This window comes from Mesoplodon mirus (assembly GCF_964341445.2).
Source record: "Mesoplodon mirus genome assembly, chromosome: 12".
In the NCBI taxonomy this organism is placed as follows: domain Eukaryota; kingdom Metazoa; phylum Chordata; class Mammalia; order Artiodactyla; family Ziphiidae; genus Mesoplodon; species Mesoplodon mirus.
Genome location: NC_138988.1, coordinates 66,650,576 through 66,661,238, shown reverse-complemented (window position 1 = coordinate 66,661,238; position 10,663 = coordinate 66,650,576). Strand labels below are relative to the sequence as shown.

General features: G+C 56.5%; 1 protein-coding gene across 1 annotated transcript; it reads left to right on the top strand.

Moving 5' to 3' along the window:
- The first annotated feature begins 341 nt into the window (after positions 1-341).
- BAK1 (BCL2 antagonist/killer 1) lies at positions 342-7,315 on the top strand. Its single transcript, XM_082639649.1, has 6 exons — positions 342-595; positions 2,730-2,832; positions 3,713-3,848; positions 4,171-4,314; positions 5,637-5,817; positions 5,944-7,315. The coding sequence occupies exons 2-6, from the start codon at positions 2,763-2,765 to the stop codon at positions 6,046-6,048; spliced, it is 636 nt and encodes a 211-aa protein (XP_082495775.1). The 5' UTR covers positions 342-595; positions 2,730-2,762; the 3' UTR covers positions 6,049-7,315.
- Positions 7,316-10,663: the final 3,348 nt, after the last annotated feature.

The window sequence follows — 10,663 nt, the reverse complement described above, 5'->3', positions numbered from 1 at the left end:
CTACAGACCTGATTATAAACCCAGCTCAGTGACCTTGGGCAAGGTTCCTTAAACCAGCTGAGCCTCAGTTTGTTCAGCTCTAGGATGGGTGTGGTCCACTGCACTTACTTCCAAGGGTTGTTCCAAAGAGGTTTTAAAGTGCCTGGTACACAGTGGCGCTTAAGAAACCTCGCCATCCTGGCTTTTTTATTGACATTGATGGAAGCAGGGGAAATATCAAGGATGAGGACTGGGAATCAAGGGTGGGAAAAGCAATAGGGGAGGGGGAGCCACTCTGCCTGGATGGGAGTCGCTCTCTCCGCCCGGGAGCCCTGTAGGCTGGGGCATCTGCATCCGGCGGCCACAGAGCAACTTCCTCTAGAGGGAGCTGATTGGAGCCGGGAACCGCCGGCACCTCTATGATCGCTGCAGCCTCGCGGGTCCCTAGGGCCGTGCTGGGACCAGCAGAGGCTGCATCCAGACACCAGGAATTCACTGACGCCCCTTCCTGGGAGCCAGGCCTGGGTACCTGACCCTGGGAGCAGCCACTGGCCCCTCAGGATCTTCAGCCTCTGCCCTGCTGGGCCGTCTCGGGCCTGGGCCAGGGTCCGGGCAGGTAAGCTGGGAGGGTCCTGCCCATGCTCCCCACTCTCGGCAGCCCCAGGCCCAGAGTGAGACAGGGAGCCCGCAGGGAACCCGGTGGGGAGGGGGAGGCCTCGAGGCTTGTCTGGGCAGCTCCACCAACTCCTTCTCGGGGCCTGATCCGACCGGGGCTCCCTCTGGCTGCTCCTCAGACAGCTTTCCCTCTTGGCCCGGCCCTGGTGCCAGAGAATCGGGTGCTAAAGAACCAGGTTCTTTAGCAGTCTGGGGGATGGGAGTGGAGGTCAGAGCCAAGGTCAAGAGCAGAGGGAGAACTTTCACAGCACTTCCTGCTGTCCCAGGAGCCCTAAGACTAGGTCTGCAGCAGGGCTAGGTCTGCATCTCCCCCCACCCCGGGAAACATCCTGGGCCCAGCAAACCCCGCAGGTGGGGCACAGTGGAGTCTCCCTACCAGGAAGTCAGGCCACTTGGATGGGGGCAGAGGTAGACCCGGGTCGGCATAGGCCTCTGGCCCTGGGGCCGGTTCTGAGGCTCCACTTTCTCCCCAGCATTGAGCCCCAGGGGTAGCGGTAGAGGCAGTCGAGATGCAATCAGCATCCTCCAGCCCTGCTGTCCTGGGGGCACTGGGTTTCGGAGACCAAGAGAGAGAGGAAGGTACCTTGTTCAGGAAGAAGCTTCTGGGATGGGGGGTGTGCCAGGCAAAGGTCTGTCTTAAGGAGTCCGGGCACCCAGAGGTGGAGGAGGGGAGAGTTGGTCTTCTCCCTGTCCCTGCCCTGAGACAGTGAAGGGGTGGAGAGCACAGGTGGTCCGGACTTTCCCCACCCTTCTCCTCAGGCACTTTCGAAAATGGCCCCAGGCCTGAGAGGGAAGGTGGGGGAAGGGTACACAGGCCCTCCCAGGGAGGAGGGGGCAGCTGTGTTTGGCCCAGAGCAGGGCTGGGCCCTCCCTAGGGAGAGGAGGAGGGGGGCTTCCCTCCTGGGTGATGGAGGCAGCTTTGGGGTGGGGGGAAGTGAAGGGGGTGCAAATTGAAAGTGAAATAGCTTATGTCCAGGAAATACTCCCTCTGTGGAGGTTTACAGAGCATACTGGGGTTGTGGCCAGGACTGGGCAAAGGTGGAAAATAGGGGCTGGAGACAGGAGAGCAAGGGGTACACGTGATTTCCTCAACCACCTGCTAGGCAGAAATGTGAAGATCACAGGCGGGACGCAAACAAGGGAAGTTTCCCCGGAAAGGACACCCTCTAAGGTCCACAAACTGAAAAATAAATCTGAAATGAGTGCTGAGTGGAAGACTGTGTAAATTCAAATAACCAACCTGACTCCTTGACTAGCTCTGTGGCCTTGGGCACTAACTTCTTTGTGCCTCCCTTTTCCCACCTGTAAAATGGGTATGACAGGGCCTCCCTGGTGGCGCAGTGGTTGAGAGTCCGCCTGCCGATGCAGGGGATACGGGTTCGTGCCCCGGTCTGGGAGGATCCCATATGCCGCGGAGCGGCTGGGCCCGTGAGCCATGGCCGCTGGGCCTGCGCATCCGGAGCCTGTGCTCCGCAACGGGGGAGGCCACAACAGTGAGAGGCCCGCATACCGAAAAAAAAAAAAAAAAAAAATGGGTATGACATTGCTTACCCTGCCAGGTTAATGTGTTCTTTCCATGTCCCACACTCTCTGGGGAGTACTTGCACATACATGGTAGAAGTATACCATAGGCACTCAGGAAGTGCTTGCGGCTAACGGGCCTGAGTTGGAAAACAGGTGTGTTCTGACTAGCCAAGGAGAAGTGGGACCTTCGGGGACGGGCTTCGTGGGTCATTGGCTGGAAGGTGGCAAGTTTGCAGTAAGCGTGTGCTGGGTAGGGTGCAGGAGGCCCCGGGAGCAGCGGAAGGAACCCCAGCTTCTGAAACTCGCCTCCCAGTGCAACTAGAGATCCACTCGGGCACTGTTGCGGCCACCCCTCCCCGGGCCGTGGCTGACCCCTGGGTGGGAATCTTGGCTGCCTGGCCTTTCTCACCCCCAGTCTCCTTGAAGAACTGCCAGCGAAATACTCAGTAAGTTCTTAGGACGGTGCGGTCTTTCAGGAGTGGGGGTCCCCTCCCTCCGTGTGCTGTTGGAACCTCTGGTCCCCATCTCTGCTTTCCTACCCACCCCCATAGGCTAACACTGCCCTTCCTGCCAGGACCTGAGAAATGGCATCCGGACAAGGCCCAGGTCCTCCCAGGCAGGGGTGCGAAGAACCTGACCCCTCCTCCACTTCGGGTAACTGTCTTTCTGCCCCCTCACCCCTCCCATAACCCCCAGGGCCATCTGTGAGGATGGAGAGAGCAGATGTGGACAAGCTGGGCGAGATTTAAAGGCAGGCTCTCCCGCCTCAGTTTCCTCACCTTGGGTAAAGGAGAAAAGCATCTCCCTACCCAATGCAGGCACGGGGGCAGCAGTGGGGGGAGTCTTGGCAGGGGTGGGGGGTGCAGAGGCTGGGGGAGGCGGGGCAGTGAGCATGAGGTGGGCACCCTGCCATCTGCGAGGAGGAGGAAAGAAGAGTGGGGTGTGGCTGTCCTATCCCTGCCGTGGGAGAAATAAGGAAGTAAATCCACCTATCACCGAGTCAGGTCCGCTCAACAGGGAGAGGGATTGTTAAACGACTTTGGGGAGGAAGTTAAATGGCTGTCCCTCGTCCCTCTTCCCTCTTCCAAGGGGAATGTCAGGGACGCCTGCAGCTCGCGGCCCAGCACAGGCTGTTCCCAGGTCTGGGTTCAGTCCCAGGTCTGTCACTATTTCCCGATGTGACTTTTCTGGGCTACAATTTCAAATTCTGTCTCCCACGTTCCCTAAGCCACACGGGCTCGGTGCCTTGGACAAACTAAAATAAAGTCGGGGACCCAAATGCCTGGGATTCTATCCTGGCTGCACCGCTCTCTCCAGCTGTACGCCCTTGAGCAAGTTACGTAAACACTGCACCTCAGTTTCCCCATCCGTAAACTGGGGGTCACCTACTCCACAAGGCAGCTGTGACAAGAATCCTCTGCTCAGTGTCAGCCCTAGGTGGTAACTAAGGGCTAGAGGAGGGACACCTCTGTCCACAGGCAGAGTGAACCATCCCCAGAGCACTTCCTCCCTGACTCCTGGCTTTGATCTTCAGAGGAGCAGGTAGCCCGGGACACGGAGGAGGTTTTCCGCAGCTACGTCTTTTACCGCCATCAGCAGGAGCAGGAGGCCGAGGGGGCGGCCGCGCCCACTGACCCAGAAATGGTCACCTTGCCCCTAGAACCTAGCAGGTGAGCAGCAGCCCCCTGGGCCCACGGGGACATGTTCAGGGATATGGAGGCTCACGTGGGGTCACCATGCAGGTCCTGGGAGCTAGACAGGCCCGGGGGGGTTTTCCCACTGCTGCTCCTTTTTCATGCGGGCTCCCACCCCCATCTGGGACCTGGCACCCTTTTCAGCACATGCCTGCCCCTTGTCTCTGGGCGCAGCCCTCGTGTCTGAGAACACGGTCGGGGCCGCCAAGGAGGGGGGCCCAAGGCCGGGGCATCTTGGGCAGGAGCCCTTTGCCATAAGCCCAGGCCCCAGCTCACCTGCTGCCTACCGTTCCTCGAGCACCATGGGGCAGGTGGGTCGCCAGCTGGCCATCATCGGGGATGACATCAACCGGCGCTACGACTCCGAGTTCCAGGCCATGTTGCAGCACCTGCAGCCAACAGCAGAGAACGCCTATGAGTATTTCACCAAGATCGCCTCAAGGTAGCTCTGGCCACTGCCTCTCCGCTGTGCTGTCACCACCATGCCGGGCCCTGCCCATGGGATGGGAGACACACTTCTCTGTCGGCGCCAGAAGACGTGTTTGCCGTCCCCGTGTCTGCTGTTAACTCACGCAGGGCCTTGGGCCCCTGTCTTTCTCTTTCTGGGCCCAGAATCTTCATCTTTGCATAAGCGCACAGCCCTTGTGAACTCTGGCCCCGAGGACTTGACCTGTTAGATCAGGGCTATAGAGGGGCTCACGGTGGGGGTGTCCCCAGAGCTCCCCAGCCCAGCTGGGACATGGCTGTCCTTCTGATTTGGAACCACATTTCACAACAAAGATGGTTGCTGGCCCTGGCTTCAGCCCATCAGGTCCTGGAAATGGCTTCCAGATGCTATAATCTGGTGTCAGACAGGCAGTAGTTAAAGAAACCAGCAGCCTGGGCAAATCTCAGCTTTGCCATTTACCAGCTTTGTAAAACTTCCTAGCCTTCAGTTTCCTGGTCCGTAAAATAGGGGAAATATGCTTAGAACAGTGTCTGCACTTAAAGGTGTTAGCTGGGGCTTCCCTGGTGGCACAGTGGTTGAGAGTCCGCCTGCTGATGCAGGGGACACGGGTTCGTGCCCCGGTCCAGGAAGATCCCACATGCTGCGGAGCGGCTGGGCCCATGAGCCATGGCCACTGAGCCTGCGCGTCCGGAGCCTGTGCTCCGCAACGGGAGAGGCCACAACAGTGAGAGACCCGCGTACCACAAAAAAAAAAAAAAAAAAAAGTGTTAGCTGTTGTCACCATCTGGATTAAAGAGGTCAATCTCAGGGTAGGTTCAAGGCTGAGGATGAAGGCAGCCGATAGATTCAGAATTAGTGCTTGGAGCTGAAACATCCTGCCCGTGTCCTGAGAGGCCACCGCCCACTCAGCTGTGATTCCAGGACTGGACTGTCCTAACCTCCTCTTCTGTCCTTTTCTTTCTGCTGTCCCTCGGGCTGCCAGGCCAGCAGCAATGCCCACAGGTAATCTCCCCGCTGCCTCCGTCTGCTCACTGTGCCCTCCACGCTCTCTGTGTCCCTTTGCTCCCCCAGCCCTGGGGCCACAGCCCCAGCAGCAGCATCCCATTCATCTGCCCTCTGAGCTTTCTCCTTTCACAGAGACACGGGCTCTTACCAAATCGAGGCCAGGCTGGGGCAGCCTCTACTACCTCCATTCACAGCTAAGCCATTTTGCTTTCCAGCTGGGAGAGGGGTAGGGGTCTCCAAGGGGGTGGGAGAGGCAAACAGATGAAGGGCCCTCTAGAGGTCTCCACTGACTGTATCTCCTCGCCCCGCAGCCTGTTTGAGAGCGGCATCAACTGGGGCCGAGTGGTGGCTCTGCTGGGCTTTGGCTACCGCCTGGCCCTCCACGTCTACCAGCGCGGCCTGACTGGCTTCCTGGGCCAGGTGACCCGCTTCGTGGCCGACTTCATGTTGAATCACTGCATTGCCCGGTGGATCGCACAGAGGGGTGGCTGGGTGAGTGCTCAAGCATTGACCACCTCCTCCCTGCTGCTAGGGCCGCCCCTCTCCCAGCCCCACCCCAGTCCCCAGGAGCTGAATATGCTGCCAGCCCCCCTATGACCACTCTGTCTCTCCTGGCAGGTGGCAGCCCTGGACTTGGGAAACGGCCCCATCTGGAATGTGCTGATAGTTCTGTCTGCGGTTTTGTTGGGCCAGTTTGTGGTACGAAGATTTTTCAAGTCATGACTCCTGGAGGGGTCCTTTGGGGTCCTGAGACCCCTGCGTGGACTTTGGCCCAGTCTTCTCCCTTCACCTCCTCCCCTGCAGGGGTCCCCTCCTTAAGAGCACAGAAGCTTTAGCAAGTGGGCACTCCAGGTTTGGAGGGCCCCTGCCCAGGGGTCCATCAGACTGCACAGGTGCCCCAACATTGCATGGTGCTAAAGGGCCCCCTCTCAGAGAGGGGCTGTGGCCCCCTCCCTTAGCTCGCTGGGACTCCCTCGGCCCTGTCTGCTGGGTGTTGGGGAGACGATAAGTTGGGGAAGCAAGAGGCTAGGAGCCGCTTCTCCCCAAGGAGTTGTTAACGGTTTTAGCTTTTTATAATATCCTTGGGGGGACACTCCCCCCCTCCGATTCCCACCACTCTACCCAAAACCAGGACATCTGGGGTGTGGGGGTTAATAGCCTTACCCTTTCCCAGGATTCAGCTGTTCTGGAAGGTCAGAGCTTAAATGCTGGGCCTGGAGCTCAGTCCTGGCCCTTCCTAAACATCATGTCCCCCAGGAACAGGACCAGTGGGGGGGTGGGGACGAGGTATGGCTCAGCTCTCCTCTCTGCCCCGATCCCACTGCCCCATATTGCCTTTGCAGCTGGACTCTCAGGGATTCTGGGGGGTGCAGTGGGGATGGAGTAGGGGTGCAGACCATCAGCACCTTCCAAGCCTGCCTCCTGAGGCCCTCATTCTCTCCCTTCCCCTCACCTATTACCACTTGCTCCCACGCCCACCCCCCACCCCTGCTCACTAAAAGTGAAGCTCGCCCCACCCCCATCACTCCAGGGAAGGCAGGCAGGGGGCTTGGGTGAGTGCAGTGCTGAGGCCCCCTCCTCACCCAGACTACAGGGTTTAGGACTGCAGTTTTGTTATGGTCAGGGAAAGGGGGTAGGGAGCTCAACTTGAAGTTTCTGAGTGAGAGAAGGGCTATTAACACCACTAGGAATTCCAGGGTTGGGAGCCGCCCTCGTGGCCTGGGCACAGTGTAGTCTGGGGTTACGGATAGGGGAACTGTGAATATTTGAACTCTATCCCCGGTCTCTACACTCCTCACTCCACACCTGCCCAAGCCTCTCCTGATGGGTGGGGTAGGAGTGCCTCGTCTATCTTGTACAGCCTAGGGGTTTGGAGGTCAGGGAGAGGAGTTCTTGATGAAGCCAAATGCAGGGAGGGGGTGCAGATGGAGCCAGCTGGCCACCTCCCACCCTCTGAGTGTATCTGAAAATAAACTGCAATCCCTCCACTCCCACTTGATCATTTTTGTCTCCTCTGCTACCCTTCTCTCTGTCAGGCTGGACGGGGAAACTGGGCATGCCTGGCTTTCTCATCTCGGGCCTCCTGAATCCTGTGGAGGGCTGGGTGTGTTTCTCCAGCCTCCTAGAAGCCCTTGGCCCCTCCCCACCCTTCTCCAGCCCCTTCTCCAGGAACTACCCTCATTTCTTTGGGTTCCAGGCAAGTTTCCCATCCCCACAGAGAGTCAGGGGTCTCCAAACTGCTAGGCTCTGGCTGCAGAGCTGGTGGGGCAGCTGCACCTGCCTGGGGACCTCCACAGGCCTGGCCTGAATCCCTCTCCGTTTCGAGGGCCACCACCCACGTTTGGCTCCACCTGGGACACAGTGTTCCGGCTCCCTCTTCCCGATGTCCCCCACAGCTAGCACACACACAGGGCTTTTCATTCTAGGAGTTTTGTGCTGCATGGGAGTCCCTATGGGGACACAGCCAGGGGTGATAAAAATAACAAGCACGGGGGCGTTTAAATGTTCCAAAATCTACAAAGTCTTTCCAGTCCTGGGCACCCTGGTCTGTTTTCTGACACCCTTCCAAAGTGGTCACATGCAAGTCCTAAAAGATTCAGGCTTCTCTTTCACTCCCCCGAGGGCATCTTGCCAATCTCCTGGGCCCTCCGACTTGGTCTTCAAAGAGCCCACGTACTGACTGCAGTCATAGGGAGGGGAGGGGGCCCCTGCAGCAGTGGTGGCTGAAAGGGTGGTGGATACAAGGCCCCTTGCAATTTCCTGCAGGAAAAGCTCGGAGACGACATTTATGGCACACACTCTGTGCCAGGCTTTATGCTGAGAATTTATCATACATGCCCAATCAGTAGGTATTATAGCTGGTGACCGGGAATAGGGGAGGCCCTAAACTCCCACTTTACAGATAAGGAAACTGAGGTACCTGTCCAGAGTTACCAGGTAGAAAGGTTGGGGAGCTGGCACTTGCCACCAGGATACTGGCTCGAGGTTTTACATGGAGGCCGGAAGGGTGGGGGCTGGGGCCGTTGGTCTTGAGCACAGGTCTGCCAAAGAGTGAGGTGGTGGAAGTAGCCTACACGCCCTACGGGCGGGAACCGCGCGACCCCTCTGAGAACGCGGGGGGGGGAGGGGGTTGGTGAGCCGGCGCCCGGGTCAAAGATGGCCGCTTCTGCATCGAGCACGCAAGCGTGCCCTCTCGTGGGCAGGGCCTCGGTGCGCACCTCCCACCCCCTCCCCGCGGGAGGCTGGAAGAAAGGTGGGCCCTGGTGGCAGCTGTGTGTCCTCTGCCCCTGTAAGAAAGGCGTTAGAACGCTATCCTGAAAGGCGTGGGGAGCCCCATAAGGTTTTGGCCTCTGTCTAGCCTTCCACTGTACCCTCTATTCTGTCAGGATGAATTTGCCAAAACAGAAATCTAAATACATCCCGGAGCTGTGAGGCGTGAGAACTTGGGAGGGACAGAATAAGGCAGGGAGCAGATGGGCTCTGCAGGTATTAAGGAAGTTAAATCAAATTCTTTTCAAGATTTGTAGTTCTTCTGAAATTGCACCTTCGTCTTCTGCAAAGAGGTCTAGATTCCTCAGTCCGTAGTGCCATGGAGCTGGGGCAATGCAGCCAGGGGAAGGAGCACACGTTCAGGTGTCAAGCTCAGTTGTGCAGCATCAGTATAAACTGGCACCTGCCCTGCCTCGAACCCGGTGCCTCCTCGCCCCCACCCCGCAGCGTACCTTCATGTGTTTGCTGTTTTACAGCCTCTGAAGAAAGTTTATTTTAGGCCACTGGGTGTCCATCCAAATGAGAAAATCCTTCCTTTGCCCAAACCACTCAGTAGATTGTTCGAACAAGTTTTTAGGACCTAACCATCTGAATAGCATTAAAATTAATTAAAATTAATTCGTTAGTTAATTAAAATAAATAAAACAACCATATCCTGCTCCAGTTGTACACACCAAGGATGTAAAGGCCCAGATCAAAGACACTTGTAAAATCCGATTTAGTTCAATCTAAGCAGAACAGGTGTGTGTGTGTGTGTGTGTGTGTGTGTGTGTGTGAGCGAGACAGAGACAGAGAGAGAAGGGAGTTACAAGAGATTGCCAGAGGTATCTAAATGTAAGGACCAGAAAATCAGAAAAACCCAGTTTATGGGACATGGTTGCCAATTGCCAAACACCATAAAAACGTGAACACCAGACTACTGGGATATAAAAGATGGGGGAAGAGGAGGGATTCAGCCCACCAGTTAACAAGAACAAAAAGCAGTGGTCTGCCCTATCGAGCACATGACTGGAAGCAGATCCCTGACAAATTGTATGAATGAATCAAAAGAGGGGCAACCTCACAAGACCAAAATCAAGTGATGGAATAACATGGGCAGAAACTGGACTTTCTGAGAAAAGTCAATAGCTTAAGAGACGAAAGCCACAGAATCTCCCTCCACCTGGAGTATGGGATTTGGCAACGGATGCAGGCAGGCACCAAATGGATACCTGTGAGCATGCATCCACTGATGAAATAAGCATGGATATGAGTATACCTCTCAGCTCCACTTAACCAACTCTTCCTTTGCAATCTGGGAATCATTCCTGGTGCCCAATGCCTCAAGTTTTTCAAGGTTTAGCTAAGAACACAGCTCTTCAAAGTTTTCTGTTCCATCACATCATGCAGTGAACCTGCTTTGCAAAGTTCACGGCACAGGCTTTTGTGATGATTGGCTGCATGCAAACTGGGCTCACCAGCCTTCTCATGCTTTGACTTGAACCCTCTCTTAGCTGACCTTTGACCCTTCTAAGAGCAATTTCTCCAATTCATTTCCAGCAGATGGTTAGGCTTCCTCGAGAGTGAGAACAGTTTCTTGCTTCATTCTCAGGAGGACCACACCAGGGTAATTTTGGCATGTCCAGCATCTCTGCACTGTGGATGTTGTGAATCAGAGTGCATAGGAGGCACTGGGCTGGGCTTAGGGATGTGGGTTCCCATGTCTGCTAAAAAAGAATGAGATTTCCAGGAACCTGATTGCCAGCCTACTAGCAGGCTGAGTGTGAGAAGGGCTCAGTGCAGGCTAAAAGCCAAATGCTATCCTGGTGAGGAGGTGGGGGAGTCCCTACTCAGTTGTGATGTGTAGTGTAATGGACGAGATTGTTTTTACATGACCTTGGCTGGCCTGAACAATGGGCTGGATAGGAGTAGCCCTCCTTCCTTCTCCCAGTGAGAAGAGCCACACCCAAGCTCAGCTGACCGCTGGACTGGGGGCTCTTCCAAATATTCTGTGCCCCCCTCCTTGGCCAGTTGGGGACACAGTAACATCCATAGGCCAGAGGTGTCCAGTTACTGGCATCCTCAGACA

Bases quoted from the DNA above. Each gene is read 5' to 3' on its own strand.
- BAK1 (XM_082639649.1), top strand. From the start codon at position 2,763: ATGGCATCCGGACAAGGCCCAGGTCCTCCCAGGCAGGGGTGCGAAGAA. The intron at 3,849-4,170 runs GTGAGCAGCAGC...CCGTTCCTCGAG, and splicing joins TTGCCCCTAGAACCTAGCAG to CACCATGGGGCAGGTGGGTC. The intron at 5,818-5,943 runs GTGAGTGCTCAA...CTCTCCTGGCAG, and splicing joins TCGCACAGAGGGGTGGCTGG to GTGGCAGCCCTGGACTTGGG.